The 15,764-nt window shown below is 41.1% G+C and overlaps 1 protein-coding gene across 1 annotated transcript; it reads right to left on the reverse strand.

Annotated features, from left to right (window-relative positions):
* Window positions 1-245: 245 nt before the first annotated feature.
* On the reverse strand, window positions 246-13,002 carry LOC123765859 (uncharacterized). Its single transcript, XM_045754686.2, has 5 exons — window positions 10,368-13,002; window positions 6,969-7,176; window positions 6,122-6,303; window positions 4,756-4,899; window positions 246-4,103 (listed from the first exon to the last, which is right to left on the reverse strand). Exons 1-5 carry the CDS (start codon window positions 12,582-12,584, stop codon window positions 3,993-3,995), a joined length of 2,862 nt encoding a protein of 953 aa, XP_045610642.2. The 5' UTR covers window positions 12,585-13,002; the 3' UTR covers window positions 246-3,992.
* Window positions 13,003-15,764: the final 2,762 nt, after the last annotated feature.

The following is a 15,764-nucleotide window of genomic DNA, read 5'->3' on the forward strand; positions in this document are numbered from 1 at the left end:
AACATATGTGTATTTCATTAAACACAAACATTAAACACTCAATTAATCACATGCATACTTCTTTATTGAGTATAACACATATTTTCCGATTGCAGTGAACATTCACAATGAAATCACAAGAATGCGACGAAGTCTATGAGTAAATATTGAAATTGTGTAAAGGGATCAAACTCTCGTCCCTGGACTTATACAATACATCTTTCCTGAGGTATATTCCACTCATGTTGTATAAAAGAGAAATAATATAAGAAGAATTTATTTATTGACATATATGCAGCATTGCTACACACACTATACCTTATTTATAAGACGATTACAGGCTACAACATACATTGTAAACACTACAATATCCTCCTATACTAGAATTATTAAATAACTAATGGTGGTATAAAACTTTTAACAATTTCTGTACAGAAAAAAAATACTGGGTTAACAAGAACTTATACATTTACACTTAATGCCCAGACTGTATTGTTTCTGGAGTATTGTCTCAGTAAAACTTCATGCCCTGATCCCATTATTGTGTCTGGTATATGATCTTAGTTAAACATTTACACGTCAAGCTCAGACCCAACTGTGTCTGGTATATGATCTTAGTAAAATATTTACACGTCAAGCTCAGACCCAACTGTGTCTGGTATATGATCTTAGTAAAATATTTACACGTCAAGCTCAGACCCAACTGTGTCTGGTATATGATCTTAGTAAAATATTTACACGTCAAGCTCAGACCCAACTGTGTCTGGTATATGATCTTAGTAAAATATTTACACGTCAAGCTCAGATCCAACTGTATCTGGTATATGAATTCGGTAAAACATTTACTGGTGTGATGGTTTGAGTAATACTCAATACATTTTTATGTTAATTTACATTTACATTTATTACATAAATACACGTGATAATTTGATATAAGAGTACTGTATATTTTGTGATGCAATTTTGAGAGTATGTTTAATGCTAAGTTTGGTGCAATTTAGAGTGATGTTTGGTGCAATTTAGAGTATAAGTTTGGTACAATTTAGAGTGTATGTTTGGTGCAATTTAGAGTGTATGTTTGATGCAATTTAGAATGAATGTTTAATGAAGATGGAACTTCATTATGGGATGGAGCCGAGTACGTTAATTCTTTCTGGAGCTGACAGAAAACTACACAATGATCATAGAGAAATTTTGTATGGTTTTTCTATGGAAATAAACATACAATTTAAGTTGCTCAGCATGGACATAGTTCATAAATAATCTATGGTTTATTATTCTGGATTATTTCAGTTTTTTGTTCTTTCCTGTTCAACATTCTGTAAACAAAATTTCCTAAGTATATTGAATCTGTATAATATTACATGTACGAACTATTGTATTGGCAAAGATAGTTTCTCAGATTTCTTCTTTCCCATTGTAAAATTTAATGAAACATGCATGACAACTAGGTCTTATTTAAATATCCAAAGTTAAATCTACTTTAGAGCATATATTAAGTTTGTATTAAATATTGGACGAGTAAAATGGGTGGAATTTAGGTACCAAGGCTGTTAATGCAGAATCATAATGATTCAGTTATAAAATTATAAAGTAAGGTGATTAGCATTAATCAGCCTATAGGACAGGAGTTTAAATGAAGTACAAAATCAATGTACAATACATTTAAAGTTTTGGAACGTTGCTTACTTAGAAAGATGCAAATGTTACATACTGTATGACATTCATAACTTGCAAAAGTATATTTTCAAGACGTGTATTAAGGTTTGTAATAATGGATGGTTTGGAGTTGTATGAAATATGAATCTTTAGAAAATTTATGGTAGGCCTAAGTATGACATTACAAATACAATACTTGTATGGTTATATTCTGCTGATAATTACACCACTGTACATCTTCACTGTGTTCATAATTACCTTATCTTGCACAGTTATTTTACTTTTAAAACTGTTATTTTGGAAGACAACAGCAATGTTTATACAGTATTGCTAGGCATCGTGAGAAGTCATTAAAAACTTAAAAAACAATGAAATTATAGTATGATGTTGATTGTAACCTATTCTTTATAATGAATTTTCTGATTTTAGCTACAAATGTATAATGCATTGTACAATTGTCATCCACACTTCCGTGGAGATAAACATTGTATTCACCTGGGCTCTGGGAGACTCGAACCCTGGACCCCACACGTGTGAGGCTGAAGCTCTATCGACCGTGCTATTAAGTGATCTTAATAAGGAAAGTTTTTGACTGTCCCCGATTACTTCTGAAGCTCAGAGGAGTTAGTGATCCACGTCATATACTTATTGGGGACCCCACTCACATGTGTGGGGTCCACGATTCGAGTCTCCTAGAGCCCGGGTGAATGGAATATAATGTATTGTCATATTTAAAAATTATGAACACTTTACTGGCAATGCAATGATTAGATCTTAATAAAACAGAACCTTTCTTCTAAATTGTAAATGGTCAAAATCTGGCAACCAAAGTGCAAGGATAAAACTTGTACACACAGAAATCACAATAGCGTGATGGATCAAATAAAGCCTCGTCACGATGTTCGTCATGTTTGAACCCTCGTCACGGCCCTTGTGGATTTGTTCATAAAACTTGTATAATACTTTCTGTATGTGAACCGTCATTGTAACAGTGTTCAAGAATATGCACTAATTCTGAGTATTTAAATAACGAATTCTTTTAAGTGTTAACATATATATACTGAATCATGCATTTGTGGTTGACTTTGTACAAAATGACATATCACAGAAATTGGTCCAGAAAGCACTAATTTGATATGAAGATAATTTACCTGAATTTACCTGAGGCCCACCAATACTCCAGTGGCCTCGATGGGAACAGGAAGCCAGTGGCTTGTCAAAAATCACCCAACTATTCAATGTAAATTCATATAAAAATATGGCTGCCACATTACGCACGTCAAATGGCAAACATATCCATGCATAAATATACTACAAAGAACTTAAATTGAATACAATACACTTTTTGCAATATCATCTACATGATTAAAATAATTTTTTTTACAAGTTATATAAACATCACAAAAATACCAGATTTTCATTATATCACCAAATTGGAAGGTTAAAATAATTTAAATTTTTTTTTTGAGAACTCCAGATTGTTTACATACTATTAAATATTCCACAGAACATGCAATGTACCTTTTTTGATAACAAATCTCACTGAAAGCTTCTTAATTTGTAATTTTATTTTTTTTATAAAAATCATTAATAAAGTTCTTAGGTTCTATCAATTTATTTACAAGAAGGTACAAAGCATAATACAATGAAGTAGGAATCTGGATTTGGGTTGATAGTGGTGTAAAATTATTAAACAATCAGAACAAATACACAGCACAAGAATCATAAAAAATTTTGTCTGATGTCAGTTGAATTTTTTTTGAAGTAGGGACAAAATGCTTTGTATAAAAGTTAAATAATACGGTCCTAGGTAATGACAAATTAAAAATAACCTCAATTATTCATTATATCACTAACATTTATTCCATTTTAAAAAGCTGGGTAGTAGATATACAATGCAGAATTTTATTAGCTAATTTAGCTATGAACGAACTAGAATTAATTTCCTAAACTGATAACTAGATCTATTGTCATATTCATCCTAATTTTCATAGCTTAGAATTACAGTTTCTTTGCACTTATCAATGACTATCATTGCTATCCCAGTGGAGCAGTGATTAATATAACATTCAGATAGATTCTTTACTTTCAGAAGCATTTTAAGTTATTCAAAAAATCGAAACTATTATAAAATTAAATAGTTTTAACCAAAACATCTCGCAAAAGACACATATTATATTTGTTCACACAAAATAAATTTTCTGTGAAAATATACCATTAGTATGCAATTCATAGTTTATATGTTGTATACTATATGTCTATGTAAAGAGTTGCAAGATACTGGATCTTGGCTCCTATACAAGTCTGCTTAATGCATAGCGTTTATATTGCAAAGATAATTATAAAGTTTTCTTTTAACACCGGCATCCAGTTCTGTTGTCAGAAGTTACCCTGCCTTCTACAGAGATTTTGTCATTGTCCATAGATTCTGTCATCATCATACCCTGCTTCTCGTTACTAAGTATCTGCAAATAAACCCATTTTTTTGTAATAATAGGTAAAACAAATTAAGTTATATTTTAATAATAGATTAAATAAAAAAATAATTTATCTTAATAGAGAAGTAAATAATTTGTTTGTAGAAACATGAATAATAAATTGCATAGAAATGCAGGAAATGAAATGAGAGAAACAGGAATAAATTACATTTCTGCTGAAGAAATAAGTAATTCTCCAGTAGTAAATTGTTGAAAAATGTGAGTCGATCACCAATAGAGGGGGTCAATGCAACACTTGTATGAACACTTGAGTGTGCATGCAAAATGTTTTATGTTGCACTGGTAAGCCACACGACATGTTGATAGTATAACGATATAAATAATATTTAGTACATGCTATATGTGAGATTCTCCTTCCAACTATTGTGCAGGAATTTTTTTATACAGCACTCCAATGATTTTTATTTTTATTATAATAAACTAGTTGGGGTACCCAGCTGTGCCCAGGTCTCTCTCTCCCCTCTAAAAATATGGCACTTGGGCTAACCTCGACTGGCCTTACACTCACGTACTCCCATGTATCATCTTGGAAAGTTAGATGAGGCTGTCCCAAAGTATCTGGCTTCCAATTTTGCCCCCCAAAATTCATAAAAGCATTAAACCATAGTAGATAACCTACTTTGTTGACAAGAAACCGAGAAGCCTCATCAATATTGATGTTTTCCTTGGCAGACGTCTCAAACCAACCACTGAAGCCTCGTTCACGGCAATAGTCGTCCATCCGAGCTGGGTTGTTCACGACGCCTTCCTTCGGCTGGTCACACTGTCAGTAAATTTACATTATTAGTTTATTTCTGTTGTGTTATATACTCTTTAATAACCTTTTTGGAAAAATTGTATGAGATCCAGAATACAAAATTTTGCACATACGAACGTGAAAATAGTATATGCATTGTAAAATGGAAAAAAATTGACAAATATTTTCAAATTCCAGCTAAAGCCCGGTGTATGTGAAAGTGAAAAAGGATCATTGCAAAGCGACAAAATCATCTCACACCTGAATCAGTTGTCATGCCAGGAAAGGCTGATAAATTCAATAAAAACAACTTTGCAAACCAGACATGACAGAGCTGATCTCACCGAGACCTTTACAATACTGAACACATTAATATCAGCAACCTTTGGAAATCACGTTTCTCTGAACCCTTAAACACCAATGTACAATTATTATGTCATCAGATAATAATAGCGAGAGAAATATAAAATCAAATCATAGGTATTATATCTGAAAGCCAATTCTCATAAGATTCTATACGGAAAAGCTTTAACGTTGTATGGTGTTTTGGTCTCAGAACAGCCCGTCCTCCTAAGGTTTCCCAACGTCAAGAAAATGGTAAAGTGTTCTCTCCTAACCTACCAGAGGACCCAAAACAGAAAACGGGACAGTATGTCACTTTCACGAGCTGCTTCCATCTTTAAGTACGACAGTTTTTGGCCTTATGTAACGCCTACGATCGAAATACGACGTTCTTTGTAAGAGGACAGACTGCTTAGAAAACCCCCTCATATGTCAATTTCCATAGGCCGTTGTCTAATGTTTGAATGAGAAAACCACATACATATGTATGTTACCTCCTACATTCGTAGGGAGCCGGTCGGCCGAGCGGACAGCACGCTGGACTTGTGATCCTGTGGTTCTGGGTTCGATCCCAGGCGCCGGCGAGAAACAATGGAAAGCGTTTCTTTCACCCTGTGCCCCTGCTACCTAGCAGTAAAATAGGTACCTGGGTGTTAGTCAGCTGTCACGGGCTGCTTCCTGGGAGTGGAGGCCTGGTCGAGGACCGGGCCGCGGGGACACTAAAAAGCCCCGAAATCATCTCAAGATAACCTCAAGATATATACATTTATGCAATATTTTGATCTCTCCGAACACTTTATCACCATCATCATAGCTTTTTAAATACCTTCTCCTAAAAGTTACGAGGCCTTGTAACTTCCCTACAATGCAACTCAATCAATAATAATGGATTAACACAGTTGCAAACCTTGTTAGCCAGAAGCACTGTAGGAATGGGCGACCCATCAGCCAGGGTAACCTTGGTGTCGAGGTCTGTCTTCCATTTGGCCACAGCATCGAAGGTTTGGGCCCGTGTCACGTCGAACACCACAAAGGCTCCAACTGCTTCTTTATAGTACACTCTCGTCATATTTCCAAATCTCTCTTGACCTGAAGAACAAAATGTTTTACGCTGGGATAAAATGGTTAAATTGTATTCTTATAAGATGTGGAGAGTACAGTAACTCGCGTCATAAAATGAGGTCTAAGGTAATGGGTAAAGAGGAGGAGGATCTAAGCGCTTTCCCCAGATAGGGAGGGTAGGTAAGCAAAAGGCAAGCTTGGTACGCATAACCATTGTAAATCTTAAGCACAGAAGGAAGATATTTAGAAATGCATAAAACCTAAATAAAAGTATGTTGAAGTAACGAGCAAAAGTGTGCGTTTATCTTCAGGAAGAATATCTATGATATCTGCAGGCGATGAGTCACAATAACGTGGCTGAAGTATGTTGACCAGACCACACACTAGAAGTTGAAGGGACGACGACGTTTCGGTCCGCCCTGGACCATTCTCAAGTCGATTGTGAATCACTTCAACTTCTAGTGTGTGGTCTGGTCAACATCTATGATATCTTTCACTCTACTATAGCAGCTTTCTTGAATATTAGAGTCACATTCTAACGCGATAAACACATACAACATTTATATCAACATTTCCTCCTGAAACTGCTCCACGATATATTCCTCTAAATCACTTCTCCCTAACAGGGTAAAGTTAAAAAAATCATTTATTTCTAAACAGTTTACATCAAATGCTCTAAAATGGTCTCTCACCTGCGATATCCCAGAGCTGAAGACGAATGACAGTGTTGCTATCCCAATTTAGAACCTTAAGTGCAAAGTCCACACCGATGGTGGCTCTGTAGTGCTGACTGAAGAACTGGTGAACATACCGCTTGATGATTGAGGTCTTGCCAGTACCAAGTTCTCCAATCACCAAGATCTTGTATAGATGCTCACGCTTGTCTGCGCTCGACGTGGCCTGCAGTCACAATAATATTATCAGTATCACGATGCAGGCGAGGAGTCACAATAACCTGGCTGAAATATGTTGGCCAAACCACACGCTAGAAAGTGAAGGGACGACGACGTTTCGGTCTGTCCTGGACCATTCTCAAGTCGACCGAAACGTCGTCGTCCCTTCACTTTCTAGGTGTGGTTTAGTCAACAGCATCAAGATAATTGTTGTTGTTTATATGGATTTAAAGACGTCATTCATCTGTTGTAACGCACGGGGGGGGGGGGGGCCTGGTAGCCTGGTGGATAGCGTGCAGGACTCGTAATTCTGTGGCGCGGGTTCGATTCCCGCACCAGGCAGAAACAAATGGGCAAAGTTTCTTTCACCCTGAATGCCCCTGTTACCTAGCAGTAAATAGGTACCTGAAAGTTAGTCAGCTATCACGGGCTGCTTCCTTGGGTGTGTGTGTGGTGTGGAGAAAAAAAGTAGTTAGTAAACAGTTGATTGACAGTTGAAAGGCGGGGCGAAAGATCAAAGCTCAACCCCCGCAAACACAACTAGGTAAATACCACTAGGTGAATACGGTGTACTCAAAAAATATATTTTCCTTATATATAATTGAATACTATTATACATTAGAATTTTGCGTATAGTAAGACATCTGCTAGGTTAGCTTAGTCTACCATAAGTTAGGCTAGGCGTAGGTTAGGTTAGGTTAGGTTAGGTTAGGTTAGGTTAGGTATTCAGATTGTGTTGTCAGTTACTATGTTTTGTAGAATTTGTAGTACACGAGGGAGACAATTACGGAGGTGTGATAGGAACAGAAGGCGTGTGTGAAGCAGTGTTCGAAAACAGCTTGAACATGCAGGCGATGAGTCACAATAACGTGGCTGAAGTATGTTGACCAGACCACACACTAGAAATTGAAGGGACGACGACGTTTCGGTCCGTCCTGGACCATTCTCAAGTCGATTGTGAATGGTCAATCGACTTGAGAATGGTCCAGGACAGACCGAAACGTCGTCGTCCCTTCAATTTCTAGTGTGTGGTCTGGTCAGCTTGAACATCATCCCTTGTGAATCGTAAAATTAAACTTGTTGCTGTTATAGCTTTCCATAAACATAGTGCCTTGCTTAGATCTTATACCTTATACCCTTGGATGCTATGGGAACATACCCATACGCCTGAGGGGTATAAGAACATACCCAATGCCCCTGGAGGGAATGAAAACAAACCTAATGCCCTTGTAGGGTGAAAGAACATCTCTCATGCCCCTAGGGGCTATACACCCAAGCCCCTGGAGGGTATAAAAACATGCTTCATGCCAATGGAGGTTATAGGAGTATACCCATGCTCCTATAGGGAATAAAAACATGTCTCATGCCCCTGGAGGCTATGGGAACATACCACAAGTCCCTAGGGGCTAAATGAATATATCCCATACCCCATGGAGGGTATGAGAACTGTATGCTGAATCTCTTGTTTACAGTTAACATTGCTAATAGCTTTTTACCCTTAACATTGCTAATAGCTCGTTTACACTTAACATTGCTAATAGCTTGTAAACACTTAACATTGATGTATCTCTTGTTTACACGTTGCTTTATCTCTTGTTTACACGTTGCTTTATCTCTTGTTTACACTTTGCTGTATCTCTTGTTTACACTTTGCTGTATCTCTTGTTTACACTTTGCTGTATCTCTTGTTTACACGTTGCTTTATCTCTTGTTTACACTTTGCTGTATCTCTTGTTTACACGTTGCTTTATCTCTTGTTTACACTTTGCTGTATCTCTTGTTTACACGTTGCTTTATCTCTTGTTTACACGTTGCTTTATCTCTTGTTTACACTTTGCTGTATCTCTTGTTTACACTTTGCTGTATCTCTTGTTTACACGTTGCTTTATCTCTTGTTTACACTTTGCTGTATCTCTTGTTTACACTTAACATTGCTAATAGCTTGTTTACACGTTGCTGTATCTCTTGTTTACACTTAACATTGCTAATAGCTTGTTTACACTTTGCTGTATCTCTTGTTTACACGTTGCTGTATGTCTTGTTTACACTTAACATTGCTGTATTTGTGGTGGAGGATGATAGGAAAAGAATATTAATATAGCAGTGGGAAATAGTTTCAAGGTATTCTATAAGGAGAGAGGCAAGACCAGGAAGGAGATTAGATCCCACAGCGACTCCGAATGGTCGACATAAAAATTTACCATCGAAAGAGAAGGAGTTAACACAGAGTCCAGCGAGATCGAGGAAGACAGCAGATGGAAGCGGGAGATGAAGAAGGCTCTCAGTCGCCTTCTGATTAAGAGAATTTGTAAACAGAGAATCAACAAACAGGAGGACTGGAGGTGCAATCTGTCGATGGAGTCTTGAGAGTGGCGAAGGAGGGCAAGGAAAAGTACCAAGATAAGGAGTGAGAGTTTTGGCACGCCAAGAGGCAAGAGGATAGCCAACAGAGGCTCTTGAAGACATAACAGGTCGAAGAGGAGCACCAGGCTTGTATGATTTAGATAGACCATAGATATAAGGAAGAAAAGGGGGCAAAATGACACGGGGGAATGCTTAGCGAGATCAAAGTCTGGAGGATGGAGACTAGAGTTTACATTTAATGGAGATTTTTAAGGGTAAAAGTTATTTTGTGGGAAAAGTTGGTGGGTATATGAGTAATGTGGAGGTTAGTGGGAAAGTGGGGGTTAGGGGGAGGGGGATGATGGGTAGATTTGTTTACTAAACTACCCACCCTCTTTATCACAGACTTTAATTTTGCTAACTTCCGCCATTGTGTCAACACATATTACCACACATAACAAACACTATTCACCATTCCCAACAACCACCAATACCACCATCACAACCCACAACAACTACCGTCACCACTCATAACAATCCCCTTCATAACTCACAGTTACAATCACCACCCACAACTAGTCACCAAACACTACTCTGCATGCGAACACCTTACATTGTGTAGCTACGAACGTACGACAAGCAGAACTAACAAGTAAGCAGGTTGCCATGTCCACAACGGTAAACAAAAGCAGCTACAAGCATAATAATATCCACCATCTGCCGAGGCGCAGATATCATCTGGCGCTTACGGCACTAGATACGGAAGGGGAGCAGCAGCAGCGGGCAGATACGTCACCTCAGGTGAGGCTCACAGCTATACGCCGTACGTGGCAAAATCACCATCAGAAACCCTACCCAAGAACCGCTGGTGTGCCCTGACGACTCCATCAGAGGGTTGTGTTCGCTGCGTGACCGGTCACCTTCGGCGGTTATCCATGGCTCACCACCATGGCCCTCAGGGCCTGATGGGGGAGTAGGCGTGCCAGGGGCCACCACCACCGGTTCAATTGTCGACAACGCATCCACACTAACACCCTCTGACGTCTTTTCCATGCGTTTGGCTTCCTTTTCCTGCGGCATGACGGTGGGTGGCGTGGGTGGAGGCGAGGTGTCGCCGCCACGCTCGGAAACTGGCGGCTGGTTGTCTAACTGGGATGTAATGGTCTCACTGGAAAGACGTTTAGTAAGGACGGGACTGGAGGATTTCGATCTAATAGGCGAATTGGAGATGGTGCTTGTATCAAGCGGTTTCTCCGTCACATGAGAGGGGGAGACGAGTGGGGTGGTGGCCGTGTAAGCGGATGCCAGAGACCTCGGGTACCTGTCATTGAAATCAGGGGACGGGGAATCAATTGCTTTTGGGGATTCTTTTTCATCGGGGACGACATTAACTGCCGTTCTCTCTCCAGAAGTTACCTTAGTTGGTGATGGTTTGTCATTAGGTGGCTCCGCAGACTCCGTTTTTTCTACTGCAGACGATGTTTCTTCTGCAGACACAATCTGGTCACCTGCCACATCAACACCGGGATTGGATTTATCTTCAGCAGTTGGCTCTTGTGCAAGTATTTCCGCATTTGCCGTCCAGTTCTTGAAAAACTGGACGTTGGAGATGAAGGAGCGGAAGGAAGGGTCCATGGAGTCTGTTGAGGCGGCGTCGTCGGGGTTGGTTACATCAGCCTCTGTGGTTAAGGGGTCGTTATCATCTTTCACTGTACCCTCCTTCACCTCCGCCTTTCTCTCTGGTGAAGCAGACGTTGCGACCACATCGGTGCTGACGAGCGACGCATCAGTGGCGAGAGAAGACGTTGCCGACGCATTGCTTACAATAGAAATTTTCGATCCAGACTCAGATTTTTGCTTCTTGTCCTTACGAGCGAGAAAACTTCCAAATTTGCTCTTTTCCTTCTTCCTTTCTTCCTTTTCATCTCCTTTCTTAGCATCATCTTCGATTTTAGAACTCTTGTTAGACACTGGAGAAGGTGTCTTGCTGCTGTCCGCTGATCCTTTCGGAGATGAAGAGCCATTGAGTCGTTCGTGAGTCGCCGGGCGGGTGTCCTGTTTTTCTCCACCTTCCTCAGGCTGCTCTGTCTCCTTATCTGCCTGAATAGCGCCGCTTTTTACAAGAGCTGGGCTATTTGGAGCGCTGGGTTCAGACTCTAAGTAAAATTCTTGCTCCGTGTCGCTGGCCACTCCTGTACCTGGGGAACTAAGTCCACCTTCCAATGGCTTCTTTTGTTGTCGCAATTTTCGGCCTGTCTTACGGCCCTTCCGGAAAGTAGACATGAGTCCCTTTTTCTTCTTGTCGGCATCTTCCACTAGTTTGGGAGAGGAAGGTCCATCTACGGCACTCATACTTACACTATTTACTGCTTCCTTTCCTAGTTGAGACAAGCGTAACGATAGGCGGTTGCGTCTTGCTACCACGCTAGCGGCGTCTTGTGGTAAGGCCTCAGGTTGACGAGACCCAGCGTGGGAGAGGTCAGGGCAACTTGTGTATTCCCACGACTCGTAGTCCCTTTCCTCAATAGAGGCGCGAAAACTGCCAGGATGTATGTATAGACTATTGTGGCGTTCTAATGGGCTCGTGTAGCCTTTTGTCTCATTAGGAATATCGATGCTTAACGATGACCATTTGGAAGCTCGAGGAGTGACGATTGACTGGGCAGAGTCAAAGAGAGTATTTTCACTATGAAACACAGAATTCACAAGGGACGAAACACTGTCATTGCGGAGAGTCGTGCCGAAGGACTGCACTGAATAAAATGAACCAGTATCACTGTCCAACGTTACAGCAGTATCAGATTCGTCTTCGGAATCGAGCACACTGTCGCTGAAGCTTTTCTGAGATGTGACAGAGTGTTCAGTACGTAGACTGTGGTCAGTGGGGGACTTTCTCGCCTCCTTCAGGCTGTTGCTAAACGGTTCGACGTTGTGTGGCTCTGCAGGCACCGCCTCCAGAGACTCCTGACTAAGGTGGTGTGCTCGAGCAGTTACCAGCCAGGCATCAGCACCAACACTGGACGCTCCAACGGTGGAAGGTTCTTCGGTTATGTCGCTAAGAATGGAGCTCATCACTTCCCCCCGTCAGTGACACTCACTAGTGACCTGAGCCTGACGCGCGTGCTGCGACACCATTCCTGCCCAACACTCTTATGGGAGCAGGTCAGGGGGCCCCGCCAAGAGCCCTGACCCCCACACTGTGATTAGAAATCATTGTACACACCACTGATACCAATCCCCGGAGCCGCGACACGCACAAACGACAGCAAGCCAATCATAGGTCACGTAGCATGACAATAGTTCTGCTGGTTCACTTCACAAGCTCATTGTGACCTTCGCCCTGGCCGTCTGGAGGCTGGGCGTGTGTTCACGAAGGACGTTCTGATAATTAGAAGCCAAGAAGTGCCAAGATGACGAGGCTGGAGACGGAGTAAGCGGGAGAGAGGATGACCCTACACGTACGTCAGGTGGGCGCTGCTCGAGTGAGGGCGGGACGGAGGTGTGGCCGGGGGGGTGTGGCCGGGGGGGTGTGGCCAGGCTTCCTTACCCCCCACTCAGGCACACGCGCGCACGCACACACACACACGCGCGCACGCACACACACACACACACACACACACACACACACACACACACACACACACACACACACACACACACACACACACACACACACACACACACCTGTCTCCTGAAGTCCATATCAAAAGAATAACATCGACGCCGTATGCGAGGCTGGCTAACTTCAAAACTGCCTTCAGGAACCTGTGTAAGGAATCCTTCAGAACCTTGTATACCACATATGTAAGACCAATCCTGGAATATGCGGCCCTAGCATGGAGCCCGTATCTTGTCAAGCACAAGAAGCTGGTAAAATTTCAGAGGTATGCCACTAGGCTAGTCCCAGAACTAAGAGACATGAGTTACGAGGAAAGGCTGCGTGAAATGCCCATCACGTCGCTGAAAGACAAGAGAGCTCGGGGAGACATGATCACTACCTACAAAATTCTCAAAGGAATTGACAGAGTAAATAAAGACAAATTGTTTAACACGGGTGGTACGCGAACAAGGGGACACAGGTGGAAACTGAGTACCCACATGAACCACAGGGACGTTAGAAAGAATCTTTTCAGTGTCAGAGTAGTTAACGGATGGAATGCATTAGGCAGCGATGTGGTGGAGGCTGACTCCATACACAGTTTCAAGTGCAGATATAATAGAGCCCAGTAGGCTCAGGAACTTGTACACCTGTTGATTGACAGTTGAAAGGCGGGACCAACGAGCCAGAGCTCAACCCCCCCCATCCCCCCCCCCCCACCCGTGCTCAAATAACATACGCATACAGTCTCGCGGTTGAATGGATAGCGCTTGGGAGGTCTTAGTTTTTTCACCTAATGGGTCTGTTCACCTAGCGCAAATAGGCACCTGGGGACGTAGACAGCTACTGCGCACTCCATCCTGGAAAAGTGTGACTGTACTCACCTAGTTGTACTCACCTAGTTGTGTCTGCAGGATCGAGCATTGACTCTTGGATCCCGCCTTTCGAGCATCGGTTGTTTACAGCAATGACTCCTGTCCCATTTCCCTATCATACCTGGTTTTAAAATTATGAATAGTATTTGCTTTGTATTTGTGTGTGTGTGTGTGTGTGTGTGTGTGTGTGTGTGTGTGTGTGTGTGTGTGTGTGTGTGTGTGTGTGTGTGTGTGTGTGTGTGTGTGTGTGTGTGTGTGTGCGCGTGTGTGTGTGTACTTGTGCTTGAGTGCAGGGAGGATTAACTCTAGGGAACTGACTCTTCACTTTAAGATATCTAGAGCCGTCTCCATATATCTCTGCCTCTCCGTTTTCTATAGCTCTTTCGTATCTATTTTAAAAGCTGTGGACTAAACCAGACTCATATTAGCATTATTTACAACTAGTACACAAGAGAAGTATTGCTTTATACATGTTACTAATATGAGTTTGCTGTTAAGTTTCCTGTAGTCCGACTTGTCATCTTCCTGCTGCAACACTGTCCAATATATCTCAGTATCTCTTACGTCGTAGTCATGTCTCATCTGGATCTTCTTTCCTCCATTCAAACTAATGATTTCTTATAGATTGTCCTAGCACTTTAGATCTCGTACTTACAACCTCAGCTTTGTGGCAGATATTTGAATCTTCTTGTGTTTCACTCTGTGTTGAGTGGCAGTGTTGCTTTGTCATGGGCCGCGTTTAGTGTGTTCCAAGACTCTTTGTTTAAGTTGCTTATGACTGTTTTCCTTTTCTTTGGAGATGTTTAATATTTTTATTATTCTCAACTTCTTCCATTTTTTTCTTTTCAGATATTAGTCTGTCGTAAAATTCAGGTAGTGTGTTAGGCCCGCTGCTCCTGTGTGAATCAGTGTTATGAGTCATTATGAGTCAAGTGCTCAGTTATGAGTCATTTTGGTCTCCAGGTGATGCACCACGCAATGTCTGATTATTTTCTATTATACCGTGTAGGGGGGACTTGTAACACATCACCTCATTCCCGTCTCTGGCTTTCCCTTCCACGTGTCTTCGAAGGTTTCTTGTTGTTTAGGTTCTGTTGTCTATAGTGTGAGTGACTTGCATAGTGTTCCCGTTCTTATAGTAACCTTGGATATGTATGAGCTAGATCCACTGACTCTGTAATTAGATTAACACTAAAAGACTTGCATATACCCCCCTTTTACACCACAATGTTATGTAGTCTGTCCAATGGTATTACTCCTTCTAGATATTTTACCTCGTCCTTAAACAGACGCATATTACAACGCTCTCAAAGATCACATTTACGTACATCTTTCAAACTAATGCAGAACCACCAACTCTTCATTCACCTCATCCATCTTGGTATATAAGTCAAACCATCTAATATGTATCGAGTTACAGCCCCGCTCCTGTGCAAGGTAAGTCCCCTACGGGCTTACCATAGCCAGTGCTACTTGGAAAACTTCTTGTTCCCAGTGGCTGAATCTTAAACAGCAACATCTGTAGGAGTTGAGGAGAACTTCTGACTTGGCCGAGTTAGCAAGGTTCGAACCATCTGATTATTCAAAAGTTTCTTTACCCTTTTTTTCTCAATATCTTCGCTTTAATTTAACAAAAATGATCAGGATATTGATGTATTTGAATGATTAATTAAACTGTTATTTAACGTTTGCCGAGTTTTACAAAACTAAGGCAGTACTGAGGTTAGGTGACTGAGGTTAGTACTGAGTACTGAGTACTGAGGTTAGTACTGAGGTCAG

Source organism: Procambarus clarkii, chromosome 37, assembly GCF_040958095.1.
Source record: "Procambarus clarkii isolate CNS0578487 chromosome 37, FALCON_Pclarkii_2.0, whole genome shotgun sequence".
Taxonomy (NCBI): Eukaryota; Metazoa; Arthropoda; class Malacostraca; order Decapoda; family Cambaridae; genus Procambarus; species Procambarus clarkii.

Coding starts and splice junctions, on each gene's coding strand:
- LOC123765859 (XM_045754686.2), bottom strand. CDS start 12,584: ATGAGCTCCATTCTTAGCGACATAACCGAAGAACCTTCCACCGTTGGA. Junction 4,900..6,121: donor CAGTGCTTCTGGCTAACAAG/GTTTGCAACTGT, acceptor ATTTACTGACAG/TGTGACCAGCCGAAGGAAGG. Junction 4,104..4,755: donor CTCGGTTTCTTGTCAACAAA/GTAGGTTATCTA, acceptor GTTTATTTGCAG/ATACTTAGTAACGAGAAGCA.